The sequence below is a fragment of the Tursiops truncatus genome, chromosome 11, assembly GCF_011762595.2.
Source record: "Tursiops truncatus isolate mTurTru1 chromosome 11, mTurTru1.mat.Y, whole genome shotgun sequence".
NCBI lineage: Eukaryota > Metazoa > Chordata > Mammalia > Artiodactyla > Delphinidae > Tursiops > Tursiops truncatus.
The window spans coordinates 80,745,068-80,768,466 of record NC_047044.1 but is presented as its reverse complement, the minus strand read 5'-3'; the positions used below and the strand labels follow the sequence as shown (position 1 = coordinate 80,768,466).

Sequence of the window (23,399 nt, the reverse complement as noted above, 5' to 3'; positions counted from 1 at the left end):
CTCTTCATACTGTATCCCTAACTCATAGTCAGGGCTCGTTAAATATGCGTCAGGTGAACCAATGATTCAGTCTGCAGCATCCTCCAGCATAAACCACATCACCAGGAAAGGTCCATAGACTGGATTCACGATGCGGACACATTTTCAATTTTATGATTAAATTTTTTTCTGAATAAACTGATAATTTATTCTTAATTCAGGGTTGGAGTTCTATAGGTTTGTGTCAGAATAAACTATAAAGTAGCATTATTAACCAATCATTGATTTGAATTTTGAGAGGGCTAATCCAACCATTTCAAAGATATTCAATAAAGGGCTTCCCTGGTGGCGCAGTGGTTGAGAGTCCGCCTGCCGATGCTGGGGACACGCGTTCGTGCCCCGGTCCGGGAAGATCCCACATGCCGCGGAGCGGCTGGGCCCGTGAGCCATGGCCACTGAGCCTGTGCGTCCTGAGCCTGTGCTCCGCAACGGGAGAGGCCACAACAGTGAGAGGCCCGCGTACCACCAAAAAAAAAAAAAAAAAAAGGAGTAAAATTCAATCTATTGTTATGCTAGAAATTTGTCATAGAAGACCACTGTTACTTCCTTTGTATTTATATATGAAGATATACCTTGTGCCTGGAATTTAAGTTTTAAAGTTTGAATTTAACTTTAAAGTTTTAAAGTAATCTGTCTCTATTCTGTAAGTTATATACACGCTATCTATACAAGAACAGTTCCAAAGGGGAAACATGACTGTGAAAAGTGCTACCTACGCAAAAAAAAAAAAAAATTTTAAGCAAAAAACCTCTGTTAAATCTAGAATGAGGCCAAGCAACTGCTTCTGAATTCTCTTTCTATCAAAGCCAAGGATCAGGGGTACTTAAGGAACGATGGTTGTTTACCTGACTGAGCGGGTCTAAAAGCTGCAGTGTTGTTTATAGAATGACTTAAGTTTAAGAAATGGTGGACCTTTCAGCTTAAAATAGACTTTATGTTCACCACTTCAGAAACTGTCTTTGTACTCCAGCTGATTTAAAGTTCCATAACATGACACTACTAACCCTTAGACTTTCCAGAACAACTCAGTATTCAAGATTATACTGTCTTCTTCCTCCCCACTAAACACACATGCAAATACCCAACAGATTTTTAGACACTTTTATCACAGTAACATATGCCCTAGCCAAAACAAAGCTAAGTTCATACACCTAGTTATAGCAGAAAATAATGCTGTTACTTGGTGGGGTTCTGTTTAGAAGAGGCTAAAGATAAATTACAAATTATGCAAATATAAAAGTTGGCTATAACCATTCCTTGCTTCATCTATGACTCTCTACTGATCAAACAGTCCTACTAAGGGAAAGATTTTTCAAACCATGATAAGAATAGCACAATTAAATAAGAAAAATAATAATAAATCAAATCTGCAACCATTTAAATATTAAAACTTTAAGCAGAAAAAAGATCAGGAAGGGAAATTCAAAGGACTATAATTGGTAAAAATAAAACATAAGTCTTATTCATCCATCTAAGCAATTAAGTCAGAATTATACACTGTGTGACCCACCGTCCCCCTACCTGATGTCTACTGTTGAACATGGAAACAAAGGAATTAAAAAGCGCATTGAATTGGCCACAATCAAGCAGTAATTAAGAATAAGGGCCCTGATCTTTTCCCACTCTGGTAAAACACTGTCATGATACTTGGCAGTCACTGCACCAATGGGTGGTCACCTGAGTGTTTTCTCAGACCTTAATTAGTGGGTGCTGATTCTTAGTAGATCCCAAAAAGAAGCCACAAGTCAAAGGCAACAATCACTTAAACATATGTATACAGACGTGCATAAACACCACACACACACACGTGCACACTTGTCATTCACTAACCTCTCAACCACATGGAGAACAGACAATGAAACAACTGTATACTTTCTATTGATTCTACTGTCCCACCCGTCCTGGGAATTCTGCCATGCTCACTCCCACTGTGTGGTACCTGACCATTGGTCAAGTTGATATACCCAAAATATGAAGTGTCAGAAGTGTCAATGACCATGGAAGTAAATCTTAGTATAAAGAAATGGAGGAAGGAGGAAGGGACAATTAACACTGCATTTGATACAAATCAAAACTACAATGAGGTAGCACCTCACACCAGTCAGAATGGCCATCATTAAAAAGTCTACAAATAACAAATGCTGGAGAGGGTATGGAGCAAAGGGAACCCTCCTACACTGTTGGTGGGAATGTAAGTTGGTGCAGCTGCTATGGAGAACAGTGTGGAGCTTCCTCAGAAAACTAAAAAATAGAACTACCGTATGATCCAGCAATCCTACTCCTGGGCAGATAGCCAGACAAAACTCTAGTTCAAAAAGATACATGCACCCCTATGTTCATAGCAGCATTCTTCACAATAGCCAAGACATGGAAACAACCTATATGTCCGTCGACAGATGAATGGATAAAGAAGATGTGGTGCATATATACAATGGAATATTACTCAGCCATAAAAAAAGAATGAAATAATGCCATTTGTAGCAACATGGATGCAACTAGAGATTATCATACTAAGTAAATTCGAAAGAGAAAGACAAATACCATGTGATATCACTTATAAGTGGAATCTAAAATATGACAGAAATGAACAGAAACAGACTCACAGACATAGAGAACAGACTGGTGGTTGCCAAGGGGGAGGGAGTTGGGGGAGGAACGGAGTGGGAGGTTGGGGTGAGCAGATGTACCTTTTATACATAGAATGGATAAACAACAAGGTCCTACTGTATAGCGCAGAGAACTATATTCAGTGTCCTGTGATAAACCACAATGGAAAAGAATATTAAAAAAAAGAATGTATATATATGTATAATTGAATCACTTCACTGTATAGCAGAAATTAATGTAACATTGTAAATCAACTATACTTCAATTTAAAAATAAAAAAAGAAAAAACAAAAGTAACACCGCATCTGAAATTGTACAACATATCCCAAAAGTCCTCCCTTCTATTATTTTTTTTTTTTTTGCGGTATGTGGGCCTCTCACTGTTGTGGTCTCTCCCTTTGCGGAGCACAGGCTCCAGACACGCAGGCTCAGCGGCCAAGGCTCACGGGCCCAGCCACTCCGCGGCATGTGGGATCCTCCCGGACCGGGGCACGAACCCGTGTCCCCTGCATAGGCAGGCAGACTCTCAACCACTGTACCACCAGGGAAGCCCCCTCCCTTCTCTTTTAAAAGAAAAATAAAAACCATAACCCTAAAATGTACAGTACAAAAAAAAATTGTTTATTTAAAATATATTCACCATCTTCATCCAACAGGATTTAAAGTAGTTTTCCTTAAGTCAAGATAAGTGTTTCCTAAATAGATCTTTAGATGAAAAATTAAGTTAGAAAACATAAACCAGGCCCCTTTTGCACCAATACAAGCTGGGAGAACAATACTCTACCTCATTTAGCAATAACTCAGGGTTCAGAAACATCAGGTAAATCCTGGTTAAAGGATAACTGGGGAAAAAAGGGAAATGCAAGTCTTTGCAACCGGAGCAGTCTAATTCCTCAGACTGAGATATCAAACTTAAAAGCTAGGTCACAGAGCCTACAAAAAGCTTCCTACATTTCCAGTTGGAAGGGCCTCTGAAAGGGCCTACTAAACTCTAATAGAGTGAAACTGTGATTTTTTTCAGGTGAAAAATTCATGACCTTATTACAAAAATTCCCAAAAGCAATAATAACAATGTGCATCCTGCCAAACAAATTTATACACGAGATACTAAAATCAGACAAAATTTATCTGCAGAAAAATAAATATGTATGAATTACCTGTAATGCTGTAAACTCCATTCTCACTATCTCCTAAGGTGAATTTGAAAAACCATCATGCAACCAAAAGCGTCAAATAGATAAACAGCAAAGATAGAAATCAGAAACTTCCAGCCTCGTTTTTAGCTCTTCCGTTGAGTTTTTAATATTACAGTGGAACGAACTATGCTGGCTAAATAGATACAATGCCAGTGTCTCCCATGGAGCTCTCTGATTCACTTTAACAATTCCCACAACTTTGAAGAAACTTAAGGCCCACAATAATATAAGCGTAATGTGGATTTTCCTAGCAACTCTTTAAAAAAAATGGGCTCTTTCCTTTCTGTCTCTTTCATTCACTTTTATAATATTCCAGGGGCAGGGACATCATATACTCCTTCTCTTACTCTCCACAAAGACATGCTGACACAGAAAAGAGAATAAATGATATGAACAAGGTCATAATTAGCAACAGACCTTGGACAACTGACCTCCAACTATAGAAGAGCAAAGAAATTCAACTTGAAGTATGTACTCTGTCTTTGATAGAAAAGCTGTATAATGAGCCTACAAAAGTATAATGAAAAACTATAATGCTGCTTTGATTTCATGGTCCTAAAACACATCCTAAAGTATCTACCAGTTGTCATCTAAGCTAACAAAGTAGGTGATGCTACTTTGCCTAGATAACATTTCATGTGGCATGAACATAGGCTCCTGCCAGCTTTGTAACTACTAAAACTCTCAGGCCAACGTAGTTCCATGAGTTAAAGAAAAAGGATATCTAATCAGAGCACCAAGCTTCACCAGCGGCAGCATTTCCAACGATCCGTCCTCACCTTAGAATTGAGCTGCACAGAGGTCTTGTCATATTAACCTCAACAAGAATCAGTTTGTCAACGGAAAAATAATACTGCACAAACACACTCTAAGGCAACTCAACTTCCAAAACACCAGCAAGAAATGTTGAATATGAATAAATATTTTATACAAACATACGCTACATTAAAGCTTCTTTTTCTCAAGATGATGTGTAACCAACGAAACACACACTTGGCTGAAAGTCTGGAGACAGGGTTATAGTTCCAGCTTTTGGCATTAATGTCCTTCCTCTGCTTCACAGGTAAGTCACTTCATTTCTCTTCCCCTAGGTTTCTCTGTCTCCAAAATGAGCAGGACAGACTCCACAACTGCTAAAGTATGTAGTGACCGAAACACATACCTTTGCTGAATGAGACACTACAAAAACATGGTTTTTTATTTCACTAGGTTTTATACTCTATTCCTAATCCTTTTTATTATTTTGCCCACGACTGTAACTGTCACTCACAGCCACCTAGGTAGTGACAATTACAACAGCTAACCCTTAATACAAGTGCTCATACGCCACGTACTGTGCTAAGCACCTTATGTTAACTCACTTCTTCCTCAGCACAATCCTACGAGGCAGTAACCATGAGTGAGGAAACTGAGATGCAATTATGTGACTTGCCCAGGGTCATAAGGTTCACAGGCAGAGAAGCCGGGATTTGACCCCAAGCCCTTCCTGATCAACCACCAGGTTAAACACACCTAGAGAGTCTACAGAGGGGAAGGGTGAGGTGAAGCAGAGTCCATCTGCAAAACGTTGCGGGAAGCCCAAACACTGACCTTGTACTAGGAACTCTCTGGGAAACAAATGGCAGCTTATGATTTACAAACCCAGCACAAAAGCACCTGTCACAGCTATTCTTTTCTTCCATGCTTCAGTTTCACTTAACATTGATCTTAAAGGGATTAAGTTAAATCTACCTCCCTTCTTTCACCCATTGAGGGAGATGCACAAATAACAGAAACTGGGGAAGTTCTGGTGACGTCCACGTCCCCTGTGGGGTAGACACCACTCCATTAACGGCATGGCTCAAAGCCACCGTCCGGGGACACTGCATGTTAAGTCATGTGCCCTAAAACCTAACAGCAGAAAAAAGTGACCAGTCCGAAGTGGAAACACCAGTTTCTCAGCTTGAAATCTCTAAGACTGGGGAGTCTAGCTACTGAGACCAGGCGGTAACAACAACAAAAAAATGTACGCATCAAAATACAGTGCAGTCAGTGTGCGTTTAAAGTGCGAGCTGGTATTTACAATCAGGACAGAGAGAAAATACTAGTAATCAAGGAAGTCCTCTTTAACCATCTAGCACACGGTTATGTTTATATATCTATTTCCCCCATTCGTAAATCAACTCCAATCTCAAGAGCCCTGCACTTGGCCGAGTCCCAGGAGAGGTTGAGCATTTCAGTGGGCCAAAGCCCGGGGAGGGGAGAAATCAGGTGTGAGTTCTAGAACCCAGGAGGCCGTCGGAGCCCCCAGGCTGCCCCCGAGGCGGGGCGAGTCCCCGTTTGGAAAGGCCAAAAGGAAATCACTTTAGCGAAGTGGGACGGTGAGCTCCTCCCGCAGGGAAAAGCCACACTCCCGCTCGCCACATCGCCTGAGTTTCATATCCAAGGCCACGGACTTTTATTGACTGGTCTTACAAACCCGGCCCTGAAGGACAAGGGCTTGAGAGCGGTGGCGAGAAAAGATGGGGAAGAGGAGGCATTTTGTTTCACAGGGAAAATAAATTTTTTTTAATCAAAACAACCCACGGAGAACCCAACGAAGACTTCTTCACCGGGCCTGTCTCCGGGCTTTTGAATCACTTCCTCCTTTTCAGATGCGTCTCCGAGCTTGAGATTACGAAGTAGCAAAGAAAGTCTTGCCTCTATGGGCAGCTTCCTGCGAGCGAGCGAGCCGAGCGCACGGCGCTGTCCGCGGGCGCAGAGCCTGCCCTGCCTCCCGGCCACCCCAGGCGGGAGCGGGCGCCGGGGCACGCGGCGGCGCCACGAGGGACTGGGATGGGTTCCTAGGGGCCCTAGCGCCAGCGCTCCCCAGCCCGCGCCCCGGCTTACCCCAGCGTGTTGATGAAGCCGTTGACCGAGCCCTCCGCGTACAGGGACACGATGTCCCCTATGTAGAGGAAGCTGGACATTTTATCGGACATGCTGCTTCATGCTCCGAAGAATACGTCCCTCCTCTTCTCTGCGCCCTCGCCGCCCTCTCCGGGGAGCCGCCGCGGCAGAGGAACGGAGCGCCTGCCTGTAGCGCCCAGAGCGGCGGCGGCGGGCACGGCCCGAGGGATCAAGTGTCAGGCTCAGCCCTGCCCCGCGCCTGGGGAGCCGCCAGGAGCGGCGCTGCAGCTCCGGACACCCCGCGACGTGCGCCGCCCGGACGCCCGGAGAGCCGCAGCCGCCGCCGCCTCCCCGGCAAGTTTCCTGTTCCTTTTAGAAGTTTTCTCTCCAACACCTTTTGCTCCTCCTCCTCCCTCCTCCGCTCCCTCCTCCGCCTACCCTCCCCGCTCCGCACCCAGCCGCAGCGGTCCCCGCAGCCCGGCCAGAGACGGTGCTTGCAGAGCCCCTCGGCTCCTTCGGGGGAATTTTTGCACCAGGTGGTGGTGCCCATTGGGCGAAGGGGAGGAGAGGAACCGGGGGACGAGAGAGCGGAGGCCAATCAGGCGGCGGCGGCCTGGGGCGGAGCCGGTACGGGGCGGGGCGACCAGGGTAGGGGGTGGGGCCCGGCCACCCGGGAAGCAGTGGCGCGCGCTGACCGAACGCGGGGGTGGCGCTGGAGGGGCGGCGGGCTCCCCGAACCGGGAAGCGGTCGCCGGAGAGCCGCCCAGGAGAGGCTAGAGTTGGGGTGCGACAGTTCCCGCCTGGGAAAGCGAAGGATGGCGGGGCCGAGACCCAGTCCCTTGTCTTAAAGGGGGCGGGGAGGATTGAGAATTGGAGCTGGGGCGCGCGCGCGGGACCGGAGCGGAGTGAGCCGGCGATACCCGTGGAGATGAAAAGGAGGAGCCGGAGCGGCGTGGGTGCGTGGGGTGGATAATTTGCTGACACAGGGAGAGGAAGGAAGGTGTTGAAGCAAAGGAAAAAGTAGAACATTTTTTAAAATACACAATAAAGAAAGAAAATAAAAAGGAGAAGGAGGGGGAAGGGAGGGAAGGGGGGGAGGTCTGTCTCTATTTGGACTATGTAGTTTAGGTTTTGTCTCGAGTATAGGGCGTTAGTGAAACTTGACCCGTCAGCAGATGTCCAGGTGGACATGAGGTAAAAGTCACTTGGCCGGGCCAGCAATTTTTTTAGCCAACCATAGGCGGTGAACCTTCTCTTAAGCCTCCTGGTCTCTTAATCCCGCGCCCCCTGCTCTTAACCCGGAGCCCAGATTTAACTTTCTACTTCCGGAAGCCCAATGTCACAGTCTCATTGACCGTCTTGGTTTGTTTACTTTTAAAGCTTCTGACTCTTAAAGCTCCAACGGTCATAAATGAAACTGGCAGCGGGACACGTTTCCACACCTTCCCCGTTGCTTTTGTAACCCTCATCATTTTACAAGACTTTTGTCCCACCCTTCCGGAAGACCTGGAGAAGGCAGGCTTGGACAGCAGTTATGACACTAGCCACCCAAAGAATTGTGAACTAAGTAATCCCCCTAGGGCAAGGTTTGCTGAAAGGTGGAGGAACCCAGGGCGTGCACAGAGGTGTGTGCCAAATTGTGCAACTGACCAAAATGTAAATTTACAGTTCGAGGCTGTCTTACAGTTTGAAGATGGTTTGGGTTGAGACTTATAATCATATAATGGAATAGGAAAGAATAAGCTTAATGTTCAGACACCTGTGTTTAGAAAGCCTGCAGGATAGAGGAGAATAAAGTGTTAGACCCAGAATCCAGGAAATTCCAGCACAAAGCCTGAATGTACTGAGATAAACTGGACCCAGTCATTGTCCTACCATGCAGCTGACAGATCTCTCTTTACTTCTGGGTTCTCCTTTGGAAATGGTTACTTAGCAACTTAGAAATGCCTGTTACATGATACAAGCCCTCTTCTGTCTACATGATACATGATATTACTGTTGGGAGCCTCCAAGACATTGGACGAGCTATTTAAAAGCTTGAGATGGAGCGTGATGAAGACCCTGAAAATGGAGGTTTCTGTTTATCCAAGAGATCTATGGATTACATTCTATGGTTTCCCATGTTGCACAGTCCTGTACCATACATCCAAAGGGATGCTCCACAATTATTAGCCAAAGTCATGAATGTTTTTCTTTGTTTCCTCTAGGTACAAACTATCAGTGAACAAGACATTACAAAACAAGTGGGTGATTGTTTATGCTAATGAACAGGTACAAACTTCAAACCACATACCCAAGACCAATGGGTTTCTTCCTCCTCTCCCCGTCCTCACAAGTCATCACCCACTGAGGTGTCCTATATAGTCTGAGGCCTGGATCTGGTCACACTGCTGCATTAACATGGCAAAGATAGTCAGCCAACCACCAAAGGTTTAAGCTCTCCTTCCATGGCAGCCAAGCCTCCTTAAAAGAGTCTTCCCAGCCTTACCTATTCTGGCAACTCTGCCTTTATTTGCTCAGCTCAGAAACCTTGGAATCGTTTTTTGTTTGTTTGTTTGTTTTTGCAGTATGGGGGCCTCTCACTGTCGTGGCCTCTCCCATTGCGGAGCACAGGCTCCGGACGCACAGGCTCAGCGGCCATGGCTCACGGGCCCAGCCGTTCTGGCATGTGGGATCTTCCCGGACCGGGGCACGAACCTGTATCCCCTGCATCGGCAGGCGGACTCTTAACCACTGCGCCACCAGGGAAGCCCTTGGAATCATTTCTGACTCCTCTCTCACACCCCACATTCAGTCCGTCAGCAAATCCTGTCAGCTCTACCTTCACAGTATAAACAACATCCTACCACCCTGGTCCATGCTTCCATCATCTCTCTCCTGGGTCGTAACAGACTCCTCACTGATCTCCCCACTTCCACCTTTGCACCTTTATGATCTATTCTCAACCAAGAAGCGAGACATTTGCTGTTAAAATAGAAGTTAGATCAAGTCTCTGCTCAAAACACTGCAACGACTTCCCATCTCAGAATGAATTCTGAAGTCACTTCCATGGCCTATATGGCCCTATTTAATGTGCCCCCTGAGCCGACGTATTGTAGTACGTCTGTGCAGGTACGCATGTGTGAGTGGCACTTACACGTTAGTGAGCAGTGAGCAGTACGCACCTGCACCACTGTTCTCAGAGCCCCCCACTGCCCCTCTGACTTCATCTCCTGCAACTGACTTGACCTTCTCATTCCAACCACCTTGGCCTCCTTGCTCGCCCTCATATATGCCAAGCCTGCTCCCTGTTGAGGGCACTTAACTTACTGTTCCCTCTGCCGGGCATGTTCTTCCCATGTGTATCTGCAAGGCTCAGTCCCTCTCTTGCTTCAGATCTCTGCTCTGATGTCACCCTGTCATGAGGCCTTCCCTGACGACGCTATATAAAATACTGTCAGCCCCATTTGCTATCTCCCTACTCTATTTTTCTTTTTTTTTTAATAAATTTATTTATTTATTTATGTTTGGCTGCGTTGGGTCTTTGTTGCTGCACGCGGCTCTCTCTAGTTGCAGCGACTTGCGGAGCATGGGCTCTAGGCACGCGGGCTTCGGTAGTTGTGGCACGCGGGCTCAGTAGTTGTGCCTCGCGGGCTCTAGAGCACAGGCTAAATAGTTGCGGCACACAGGCTTAGTTGCTTCTCATCATGTGGGATCTTCCTGGACCAGGGATCGAACCCATGTTCCCTGCATTGGCAGGCAGATTCTTAACCACTGAGCCTCCAGGGAAGTCCCTCTATTTATTTTTCTTAGTTTTTTTTTATCATAGCATGTTATATATTTATTTGCTTATTTATTTGTCCTGTCTCCTCCCAGTAGAATATAGGTTCCATGATGGCAGAGAATTTGTGTGTTTTCATCACTGCTTTATTCCACTCTATAAAAGAGTTCTTGGCACTATCATGTGCCTATTAATAAATGTATGTTGAGTGAGTGGGGGGAAAAAAATCACCTAGTGCAACATCTTTGTGGAGTCTCAGGACCTCTGTGAAGCTTGCTCCCTCCAAGAGTAACCATATTTCAATTGGGATGCATGTTCACCCTAATCTCAGATCCCCAAACTTTCTTCATGTTCTATCATTATCTTCTCTCTGAAGCTAATCGTGGGACACAGACCTCCCCATTTACACCTAATCCTAATTCTAACTCACTCTACACTACCTGTCAATAAGTACCATTAACCCACTGTGATTTAGCTAAATCCCACATGAGAGGAGAATGAAGGAAAAGGGAGAGTCCTGAATTTACTGAGACTAAAGCTGCAATGACTGAGAAAACCTGAAGTTACTGAATTTATCCAGAACTGGCCAGGTTAAGTTTGCCATCAGTAGAGATGGGCACTTAAAACAGATTAAATTATCAAAAACTAGTTTGGCCTCACACCATGTACAAAAATTAACTCAAAATGGACCGAAGACCTAAATATAAAACTTTTATAAGAAAACATAGAGGTAAGTGTTCATAATATTGAATTTAGCAATGGTCTCTTAAATATGACACCAAAGCCATAAGCAACAAAAAAAAGATAGATAAATTTGACTTCACCAAAGTTTAAAACTTTTGTGCTTCAAAGGACACTATAAAAAAAGTGAAAATACAATATACAGAATGGGAGGGAATATTTGCAAATCATGTATCTGATAAGTAACTTGTATCTAGAATATTTTTGAAAAACTCTTACAACTCAACAATAAGAAGACAAATAACTTTTTAAATGAGTAAAGGATGTGAATAGTCATTTCTCCAAAGAAGATATACAAATGGCCAATAAGCACGCAAAAAGATGCTCAACATCATTAATCATCAAGGAAACACAAATTAGTACAACAATGAGATTTCATTTCACATCCACTGGGATGGCTACAATAAAAATGACAGATAATAACAAGTGCTGGCAAAAATATGGGAAAACTGGAACCCTCTACTGCTGGTAGAAATGTAAAATTGTACAACACTTTCGAAAAGAGTTTGGCAGTCCCTGAACAAGGTGAATGTAGACTTGCCATTTGACCCAGCAATTCCATCTCTTGTATATACCCAAGAGAAATGAAAACATATGTATACAGGAAAACTTGTACAAAAATGTTCATAGTAGCTTTATTCATAGTAGCCAATGTCCATCAACTGATGAATGGATAAATACATAGTGGAATATTACTTGGTCATAAAAAGGAATGAACTATTGATTCATGCTGCAGCATAGATGAACCTTGAAAACATTATACTAAGTAAAAGAAACCAGTCAGAAAAGATCACATATGATTCCATTCACATAAAATGTCCAGAACAGGCAAATCCATGTAGATAAAAAGTTAAGTAGTGGTTACCTAGGGCCTGTAGTGGGTAAGTAAAGGACACAGGGTTTCTTTTTGGGGTGATGAGAAAGTATTCTTCAAACTTACACCTCTGTTCAGCATATACTTCCCTTTAACTTGACCTATGTGTTCTCGGTTCCACCTGACACCTACTTCAAGCAAGGGTAGCCTCATACCTAGCTGCCGAGAAGGGGGAAAGTGTGCTAGGTTCAAACTAAAAAGAATTCAGGGACTTCCCTGGTGGTCCAGTGGTTAAGACTTCACCTTTCAATGCAGGGGATGCAGGTTCAATCCCTGGTCAGGGAACTAAGATCCCACATGCCTCTTGGCCAAAAAACCAAAACATAAAACAGAAGCAATATTGTAACGAGTTCAATAAAGACTTTAAAAATGGTCCAAGAAAAAAAAAAGAGAGAGACTTTTAAAAATAAATAAATAAAATTTTTTTAAAATAAAAAGAATTCAGTGAAGCTGTAGGTGGGGTAAAACACATTACTTAATTCCTCACTAATCGTCTGACTACACAAACTCAAAAATGTCCCATCTTCCAATGAAAATCACTTTTGTCATCATGTAGCATCAGCAACCTCGTAAGAATCCAGGCACAAAGTCTTAGAGTCACTCTTTATTCTTTCCTCTACCTATTTCTCTCTTTTATCTCAAGAATGTCTCCTCTTTACCTTCTCCACTATCCTTGCTCTGTTCTATACCGTTGCCTACTCACTGGTCTCCACCCTTCCAGTCTCCCCCACTCACCATCCTCAAAGCAAGCCAGAAGTCTCCTTACAAAGTTGATCTGATCAAAACTGTTCAGACTTACAATGACACCCCCCTGTTTGCAGAAGAAAGTTCAAAGTCTTTAACCTGCTAGTGTGAATATTAGATATTGTGAACATCAGTCCATCTAAATGGATTTCCACCACCATGTCCTAGCATTCCACACTGACTATGACCTGGTCTCCTCCTTTGATATCCATAGTTTCTACTCTTCCACTCCTCATATCCTCGTGGAAAGCCAGACTTCCCACATATAATCTGACAATTTTAGTCTCCATGCTTTTGAGTGTGATGGTCCCTCTGCCAGAAATTGCCCTTCCTCCTTTCCTTCTCCTGCTTCTACATGCCCAAGCTCCATTTCCCCAGTGAAGCTTCCCATATACTGCCAGGGCAAAGTTCTCCTTCCTACTGAATCCCCATCTCCATATTCATGGTGGAGAGTTCTGTGGATTTGCTCCCTAGCAAATATACCTTAGTCATTTATACGGCGTGCTGTGAAATTTTGAACTAAAAAAAAATGCTGTGACTTGCCTGTAGGTTCAGGCTGGAAGAAGATATAGGGAAGAATGTAGAAGGACAATCTCATAGTCATCCTCAGCTGCTGTTGTGAGGTAGATCCCAGAGAGCCGTCCACTTTTCCCCCATGTCTAACAGCCTGAATGGGGTTAACTCCACCCCCCAACTCTGAGCATGGGTCCTCACTGGTCTGAACCAGGGCTTCTCAAACTTTAGTGTAAGAACCATCTTAAAACACAGCTCCCTGGGCCCCGTCCCATGAGATTTTTGACTTAGCAGGTCTAGAGTGGGGCTTACTAGCACTTCTGAAGGGGGTGGTTTTGTGTGGGCAAGGGTTGGGGGAGTCGGGGGTGAAACAGACCTTGGTTAGTGGGAACACTTTGCTGAGAAAATGACTTGTTTTTCATTTTTATTTCGAAATAATCTCAAACTTACAAAAAAGTTACAAAAGAGTAACTTTTTGCAAAGAGTACATCACTTTGACCCAAATTCATCCGTTTTTATAATTTGCTATGTTTGTTTCATCATTGTCTTTCTCTACAAACACTCACATACACACATACAATTTATGTTTAGAACCATCTGACTATAGGTTGCATAATCATGCCCCTTTACCTAATACTTCATGTATTCCTAAGAACAAAGATATTCTCTTCTATATCCATAGTACAGCTATCCAACTCGGAAAATTTAACATTGATCTAAAACTTTAATCTACTGTCCATATTCCAATGTTGTCAATTGTCCAAATAGTATCCTTTATAGCATTTTTTTCCTCCAGGACAGAATCCCATCCAGGATCACATATGGCATTTAGTTGTCATATCTCTTCAGTCTCTTTTGATCTATACCAATTCCTCAGCCATCCTTTGTCTTTAATGACATTGATGTTTTTGAAGAATCAAGCCATTTACTTATAGGATAGTCCTCAATTTGGGTTTGTCTTGCATTTCTTCATAATTAGATTAGGTTAAGCATTTCCAGCTAGAATAATACACAAGTGATGAACTGTACTTCCTCAGGTAACCTTGACTTCAGGCACACAGTGTCCATCTGCCCCCTCATTTATGACATTAGTTTTGATCACTGTCAAAGTGTTGTCTAGTGGAGAAGAGTTTGGCAGTAATCCCAAACCAGCTGTCTTTTCAATGTTTGCTTCACAAGAAACATTCTCTTAGCTTGAGAAAACTCCGGAAATGTAGGCCAATCTCAAAGCAGCAGCAAGTCTGATTTTCCTGCCAAAAATGGTGTCCAACCCATCTCCTGACCTTTAACCTCTCTGTTTCCAAAGCTGGAGTTTGACATCAGTCTACCATGTTTCCCTACCTGCCGGGGACAAATACCAAACTCCCCCAGTGGTGCCTTCAAAGTTCTTCCCACTAAACTAGATATGAGAGCCAATCATCCCTTCCACACCCTCTCCCCTAACACACACGCGCGCACGCGCGCGCACACACACACACACACACACACACACACACACACACACACACACACGGGTCTGCCCATGCACTGGGGGTGTGGTAAGACTCACAACACAGCAGCAGCTCACTCCAAAGCACTTCAAAACCATCTCTCATCTCCAACAGCCCAACTCAAATGTTTCCCTTCATGATTTGCATCTATTCAATGCCTCCACTGAAACTCACAATCTAACATCCTATTAAAATATTCTTCGAATCTATCTGATAGTCACAAATCTTAGAGCTATTTACACTATCTGCTCTTAAATTACTCGAATATTTCAATTCTTGCTTACTTCAATTTGCAACGATTCTTCCCCAAATATAATTTCATGTTCTCAGCTAGATATCAGGACAGTATTCACCAATCATAACTATACCAGAATACTTAATACAAGCATCACATAGACCTGGTTTAAATTACTAACTCACTAATTTACCCTCTGCCAATCTTTATGCAAATATTCAACCTCTGATGCCTCATTTTCCTTATCTGTAAAATGAGGACAATAGTACCTACCTCCTAAGGGCCTTGTGAGATTTAAATTAGAAAACACACTTGAAGGGTTTGGCACGGTACCTGGCACAAAGTAAGTGCTCAATCATGTTAGCTATTTTTATGATTGTCATTATTTGAGAGAAAAGCAATATTAAAGGTCATAAGAAAACCAAGCATCAGAGATGTTGTGACCTGTGCAAGAAGACACATTAGTGACTGAGCCAGCACCAGACCCATCTCCAGAGTCTGAGTCGTAGCTCCTTCATTTACACTTCAGTCCCTTCAGTAAACAGTCGTAAATGCCTGATAACCTCTTTCAGGGATATTGGAATTTTTTTAATTTCTGTAAAAGAAAGAAATCTAACTTTTAACAGGGAAATGTCAGGCATAATAAAGAAAAGAAAACAAGTTTTGAGACAAAAGAAACAAAAGTGGCTAAATTCCCAACCTGGTGCTGTAAAACCACCCCAAAGTGCCCCGTGGGAACGCTGCCTTCCACAAGCTGACAGTTTTTATCTCTTCACAGAAGGGGGCAGATAAAACCCACAGAGAAAACTGCCATCTAGCACCAGAGAAAGCCGTCAGGCTTGCGGTCCCTGACATGGTAACAGGGAAGACGCAATGCAGAACTTTGACTATCCTTCACCTCTTACAGACTTCCGGTACCATAAAACGTGCAGCTGGGGCAGTTAAGGTCCTACAATGCAAACCAAGAGCAATTTCTCAATTTATAATTCCATTTCCCAGATCCCCGGGGATTTCTGGGTTGCTCTTAAAGGCTTACTTCAGGAATTTTAACCTTGTCTTAATGAATGGAAACAGACTACTAAGGCCAAACTCGTCAACTGGTAAATGCCAATGAGAATGAAAGATCTGGATCTGAGAACAAGTTTGGTAGAGGGGTAAGAGATGGAGGAAAGTAATATATACTAATAACATATATCTGAGTCTCTGTGCTGAGCACTTTTCATATATTGATATTATCTGAGAACCTCCAGGAGGTAATTGATATTATCAATCCCATTTAACAGCGGAAGAAACTTGAGTCTTAGAGAGGTTAAGGAACATACCCAAGGTCACCCAAGTAATAAGATACATGGGAGAAAGGAAAAAATAGCACCATCACTCAGAAAAGGGCAAAAACAGGGAGAATAAACCCAACGAGAACTTCCTGAAGTCTTTTTTCTGACCTCTTGACCCTTCCTCAAATTTGCCTTGCTTTCCTCTCATTTGTGTACATGGTATGAATTTTTGTACAGTTGTCTCTCAGTATCTGTAGGGGATTGGTTCCCGGAGCCGCCTTGGATGCCAAAATCCCCCGAGCATATAAAATGGTTGGTACAGTCGGCCCTCCCTATCCATGGGCTTTGCATCTGAGGATTCGACCAACACCCAGGCACTCACACATCCATGTAAAGTTGTACCATGTTGGCATACCATGGTTGGCTGAAAATTTTAGTTTAGTTCTAGGATATCACATGATATCTTAGGGTGAAAATAAATTCAGGGGAATATGTGGTTTTTCAATATAAAAACTCAAAAATGGAATTAATATTTAAAATTCTATGAGTAAGGGCTTTCTTAGCTTAGAAATACATATGCATTAATATAAAAACAAAGCAAAATATCAAGTAGATTTGATTCCTATAGCTATAAATTTTTATGTCAAAATTCTAATAAACAAAACTTAAAAGAAAACAACCAAATGGGTAAACCATGTGCAACAAATGTTATAGGCAAAGGGTTGGGTGTAAGCAAGAAATAGAAGTAATATAATAGTGAAATAACATTTCGCATATATCAGACTAGCAAAAAAATTTTTTTATTATAATAACCAATGCTGAGAGTGAAACAGCCAATCTCATATCTGTACAACCATTTTAAGCAACAATATGGATCTATGGAGTATATCCTAAGGAAAAATCCTATATATGAAAAATACTCAAAATTATGTTTGTCATAGTATTAATAATAATAATAAACACTGGAAACAAAGCAAATATTGAACAATAGCAAACTAATGATGTAGAAAGGAGTAGCTAACATGATATGTACCAATGATTCTTATTAAGACTATGTAATAATATATAAAAAGATTTATATCATGACTTAGAAGTAGGATAACAGTTCTGTAATGAGTTTGGTCACTACAATATCAGGGAAAAACAACATACTAGAAAAAAAAGATTTGTATGATAAAACTATGGCTAATTTTCTCTACTTTCCTAATGTTTTAGAGAGTTTATATTATTTTTAAATGACGAAAAACACAGCAATAAGTGACATTTGGTTTTAAATGGAAAAATTTCTAAAGAAGAAACTATGACAAAGATTTTTCAAAGTCTCACTTGACACAGTAGAGTGAAAACAGAGCAGGAGAAATTGGAACCAACAGATTCAGTCATGCAGAAGACATGCTTAGGAAACTGCCTTTTGATTCTGGTGTTTTAATTAATCTTTTCTTATTAATGCATATTTTTAAGAAGTATTTATCACAGTCTTTACAGTGAAATTACAAGCAGAGGACATACAGCTTCACAGCATTTCAGTAATTCAGTTTAGGCTGGCCCAGTGTCTCCTGGCATCTTTCAGAACATCTCAGTAGACAAAGATGCTAAGTGGAAATTCAAGAAGCCTGTAGAATTCGAATCCACCCTTCTTGGCAAAAAACAGATTTAAGACTGGAATGTAGTTCTCCATGACAACCTTATCAGTGTTTGGGGTCTGGTTATTTCTGGGTACCATGTTCCAGGAAAGTGTTGCAACTAAACCTGTTACCATTTTTGCCTCGGGCTAAGCAAGGATTTGGCCATGCTCACCATTACAATCTCTGCTTATCAAACTGGAGCAGGCTTGGTATTGAATAAGCGTTGCAATAAGTGACATAAAAATATTGATGGAGAGATAAAATTCTAAACTCTTTTCAGTAAGAGATTTTGATGGATATTCAAATACATGGGCCAAAACTCAGCTCCCCAAAACTCTCCCAAATCAGATTGCATCTACTCTTAAGAATGCCTAAAGGCTCTTGTATAAATTGAATCCAGTATTTTTCCTATTGAAGTAGGTTTACACTAGAAAAAAAATTTCCTTCAAATACTGCAACCATCACAGCTGCTTCACACAGACTTTCATTTCCCTGAATGGATGGACACCTGCCTCAGACGTCATTTCCTACCCATGTTTGTGTGGGACTAAGATAACACAACAACAGGTTTTGAATACGTGCTCACTTCCTTGTAGTCTGTCTTTTCATAGTAGAATTTCTGAGAGAAGGTGTAAATGGCAGTGGGTGGAACTAGAGGATGGGCAGGGAATGTGGTAGAACCTTTAAGAAAACTTGCTAGCAGCATCTTTCTGTTTGCTTCTGACGAACATGCAATTTCTTCATTCCCACAGCATTTGGAATACTCTCCCCTAGAGTCATTCCATAATGGTCCATGTCTCTGATATTAAGATTTCTTAACATATGCCATCTCCCCCAACACGGGCATACACAACACCATATAAAGTTGCACGATATTGGTTTTTTGGCAGCTACATTACAAATCTACATTAACTTTACTTTGCATCCTTAGAGTTTAAAAATCATTTGTTTTCAAAACAGAAATAGAGTCACAGATGTAGAAAACAAACTTATTGTTACCGGGGGGACAGGGGGGAGGGATAAATTGGGAGATTGGGATTGACATACACACACTACTATATATAAAATAGATAACTAATAAGGACCTACTGTATAGCACAGGGAACTCTACTCAATACTCTGTAATGACCTATATGGGAAGAGAATCTTAAAAAGAGTGGTTGTATGTACATGTATAATGGAATCACTTTGCTGTACAGCAGAAATTAACACAACATTATAAATCAACTATACCCCAATAATATAAATTTTTTTAAAAAGGGAAAAGAAATCATTTGTTTTTAGTCATTAGTATTTTCTTCCAGCTTAATGTTTGTCTAACTTTTTTTCACAGATTTTCTTACTGTCGGCGTATTCTTGGACCAAAAGACAGGGATATGGAAAGAGAGGAGAGTGCTCATTCTGTCTGCTCTCACGACTGCTGCAACACAGCCCACCAAGCCACATGGCATCATACATCAGGCGCTATTCATGTTTATTCCTGATACAGCTTTTGACCTTTCCCAAGAGTCCTGTTAAAGTTTGCGTCAGGTTAGATGCTTTCAGGTTGCTCCACTTCTGTATATCCATCCACTCCTTCCACTAACCTGATGGAAGCCTCAGCCTTCTTTTTTTTCCCAAACTGAGTCTCCCTGTGTTCTTTTCCTCCATGGCCAGGTCAATTTGCACACAGGCTTTGGAAACATAAAACTGTGTGTCATTCACCTGACAATGTTCTTATAAAGCAAATAGACATAGACATTTTAAATGCTTTAAATGTAACAGTTTATTCAAAGTTAATGGGACATACTGGCAGTCATTTTACTCATTCAGCAAATATTCATAGAGCACCTACTGTGTGCCAGTACCTATGCTCCGTGGTAGTTATACAAGAGTGATAAGAAATTGTTTCTGCCCTCAAGGAGTCTGATCTAAATATCCTTTAGAAAATGCCAACTTATTTTCGTAAGTCATGTAAAATTGGATAGGCATTAAAGAAAAAAATTGATATTAAATATTTTATGAATTATACAGTCCAGTTCCATCTTGCTTGAAGATTGAGTTCTAAAATCAGAATTAATTTGAAAACTGAATAAAGTGAAAAAAAAATTACCCTTTAAGCATTTGAATCTCTTCAAGACCTGTCATGAGCTCACACTCCCAAAGGTCGGATGCTGCTGAAACAGAGGAGAACAATTCCCCTCTCCTGCTATCCCCAGGAGCTACACAAAGCGAGAGGCAGCAAAATCTCCTCCACCACTAAAATTGTTATTTTCCTTTTTTTTTCTGAACAAAATATTAAAGTCTAAATTAAATTTGGCTATATTTCAACATCACAATAAGGATTAAACTCCTGAATATGAAGTGTACAGCATGGGGGAATACCTTCAATAACTATGTAATATCTTTGTATGGTGACATATGGTAACTAGACTCATCATGGCGATCAGTTTGAAGTGTATAGAAATGTAGAATCACTATGTTGTGTAACAGAAACTAACATAGTTTCGTAAGTCAATTATATTTCAAAAACGAACACATTCATAGAAATAGAGATCAGAGTCATGGCTACCAGAGGTGGGAGTGAGGTGTAGGGGGACTGGATGAAGGCAAACTTCCAGTTATGGGATAAATAAGTACCAGGGATGTAAAGTACAACATGATAAATATAACTAACACTGATGTATGTTATATATAAAAGTTGTTAAGACAGTAATTTCTGAGCATTCTCAACACAACCACCACCAAATTTTTTTTCTATTTCTTTAATTTTGTGCCTATATGAGATGATGGATGTTCACTAAAGTTACTGTGATAATCACTTCATGATGAAAGTAAATCAAATCATTATGCTGTACACCTGAAGTGTGTACTGTATGCCAATTATATCTCAATAAAACTGGAAGAAAAAACGATTAAGCTCCTGAAATTTTTGGATGGACACTTTCCTCTCATAGGGATGTATTGTTGTGTATGTTATTAAGAAAGCATCTGGTGGGGAATGAGAATTTAGAAAACTGGTGCTCTGACGGGAAAAAAAAAAATGAAACCGTATACTGTCACCCATGAACAATAAGTATATAATGACACATGTCCTTCAAAGAATACATATTAAAAAATTCCAAAATTTTATATTTATAAGATAATTATTATGAAGAGACTCTCAAGGATAAAAAAAGGCAGTTTTGAGTGGTTTGTGTGATAAATGATGTGAAATATTTTCACATTAAAAATATATTAAAATATTAGCTCAATAAAGTTCATCCTCTGTGTGCATAGTATTTTCTTTTTTTTTTTTTCTGTTCCATTAATTTTTAAAAATTTTTACTGGAGTATAGTTGATTTACAATGTTGTGTTAGGTTCAGGTATACAGCAAAGTAAATCAGTTACCCATATACATATATCCACTCCTTTTTTAAGATTCTTTTCCCCTATAGGCCATTACAGAGTATTGAGTAGAGTTCCCTGTGCTATACAGTAGGTCCTTGCTGGTTATCTATTTTATATATAGTAGTGTGTATATGTCAGTCCCAATCTCCCAATTTATCCCTCCCCACTCATCCCCTGGCAAGCATAAGTTTTTTTTCTACATCAGTGACTCTACTTCTGTTTTGTAAATAAGTTCATTTGTACCATTTTTTTAGATTCCACATATAAGTGATATCATATGATATTTGTCTTTCTGTGTCTGACTTACTTCACTCAGTATGACTATTTCTAGGTCCATCCAAGTTGCTGCAAAATGGCATTATTTTGTTCTTTTTTATGGCTGAGCAATATTCCATTGTATATATGTACCACTTCTTTATCCATTCCTCTGTTGATGGACAGTTAGGTTGCTTCCACGTCCTAGCTATTGTAAATAGCGCTGCAATGAGCATTGGGGTGCATGTATCTTTTCGGATTATGGTTTTCCCAGTGTATATGCCTAGGAGTGAGATTGCTGGGTCATATGGTAGTTCTATTATTAATTTTTTAAGGTACCTCCATACTGTTCTCCACAGTGCTGTACCAATTTACATTCCCACCAACAGTGTAGGAGGGTTCCCTTTTCTCCATACCCTCTCCAGCATTTATTGTTTATAGATTTTTTGATGATGGCCATTCTGATCGGTGTGAGGTGATACCTCATTGTAGTTTTGATTTGCATTTCTCTAATAATTAGTGATGTTGAGCATCTTTTCATGTGCTTTTTGCCCATCTGTATGTCTTCTTTGGAGAAATGTCTATTTAGGTCTTCCACCCATTTTTGGATTGGGTTGTTTGGTTTTTTGATGTTGAGCTGCATGAGCTGTTTGTAGATTTTAGAGATTAATCCCTTGTCGGTTTCTTCATTTACAAATGTTTTCTCCCATTCTGAGGGTTGTCTTTTTGTCTTGTTTATGGTTTCCTTTGCTGTGCAAAAGCTTTTAAGTTTCATTAGGTCCCATTTGTTTGTTTTTGTTTTTATTTCCATTACTCTAGGAAGTGGATCAAAAAAGATCTTGCTGTGATTTATGTCAAAGAGTGTTCTATGTTTTCCTCTAAGAGTTTTATAGTGTCTGGACTTACATTTAGGTCTTTAATCCATTTTGAGTTTATTTTTGTGTATGGTGTTAAAGAGTGTTCTAATTTCATTCTTTTACATGCAGCTGTCCCATAGTATTTTCTACTTATAAAAATCAAACATATTCTATTATTTGTTTCCATAATTTATCCCAAATTGAAATATTCATAATGTTTTCTGTCTGTATGTGCGAATTTCTTATAATCAGGTATTATTTTGGTAGTATATCTTTAACAGCATAATGACACTTACAAATGTGTTTTATCAATTTGAAAGAAGACGAAACTAGGAATTTTTTAAAGTTACACAAAACATATGGAAAGAGAAGGAAAGGAAAGCAAAGGGAATGGAAGGAAAAGGAATGGAGAGGGTCGAAGGGCAGAGGAGGGGCGGAGAAGCAAAGGAACAATAAAGATAAATATCCCCCTACCCCTGCAATGCGATGCAGAACAAGGTAGACAGGCTGTGCCAGCAAGAGCCAGCCTTCCTAGGATCAGCTTACTTATTAGGATGCATCTATTCTCTGTTTGGATTTTAGAATGTCAGTGCCACAGACGCTTTCACTGAATGTTTTTCAAAGAATAAAAAGATGCATTTTGACTAAAATAATTGCCTCCCATGTGTAATAATTAAACGGCTAAACACTTACCAATATTGAGAATTTCTGATTTTGCTCTCAAGCTTTTTATTTCTTCTAGGATATAGCTTGTTCCCAAACAACTAATTTTAACAAAAAAATTTGCATATTAATTTTGATCAAAACTATAATATATTTTGGATTCATGTCACATTTGCAAAAATTGCAGTTGAGGGCACATAGCTGACTGCACTTAGGCCTTTTTTAGGTTCGTATGTATTAATGTGGAAAATAAAGACATGTTTGCAAAGCCAAAGCAAAGCAGGAAAT

General features: G+C 40.9%; 2 protein-coding genes across 8 annotated transcripts in view; one reads left to right on the top strand and one right to left on the bottom strand.

Annotated features, from left to right (window-relative positions):
* Positions 1-6,847, bottom strand: part of ITPR2 (inositol 1,4,5-trisphosphate receptor type 2) — a 533,856-nt gene extending 527,009 nt beyond the window's left edge. For all 4 annotated transcript variants that reach the window (XR_012324486.1, XM_019936326.3, XM_033866983.2 and 1 more), the window contains exon 1: positions 6,711-6,847. Coding sequence is in view for 3 of the 4 variants with exons in the window: in XM_019936326.3 (XP_019791885.2) it covers positions 6,711-6,802 (92 nt within the window). In the remaining variant the exon portion in view is untranslated. The remainder of the gene's footprint in view (positions 1-6,710) is intronic.
* LOC141275894 (uncharacterized) lies at positions 6,801-23,068 on the top strand. 4 transcript variants are annotated; one of them, XM_073788942.1, is made up of 3 exons: positions 6,801-7,064; positions 8,918-8,981; positions 19,300-23,068. In XM_073788942.1, the coding sequence occupies exons 1-2, from the start codon at positions 6,801-6,803 to the stop codon at positions 8,972-8,974; spliced, it is 321 nt and encodes a 106-aa protein (XP_073645043.1). In that variant the 3' UTR covers positions 8,975-8,981; positions 19,300-23,068. The 4 variants fall into 4 exon arrangements, with proteins under 4 accessions (XP_073645043.1, XP_073645042.1, XP_073645044.1 ...); XM_073788941.1 differs by lacking the exon at positions 19,300-23,068 and adding an exon at positions 9,278-10,295 and having other exon boundaries at positions 6,801-7,666; XM_073788943.1 differs by lacking the exon at positions 19,300-23,068 and adding an exon at positions 9,278-10,279.
* The last annotated feature ends 331 nt before the right edge of the window (positions 23,069-23,399 follow it).

Excerpts from the sequence above, each read along its gene's own strand:
- LOC141275894 (XM_073788941.1), top strand. The coding sequence starts at position 6,801 with ATGCTGCTTCATGCTCCGAAGAATACGTCCCTCCTCTTCTCTGCGCCC.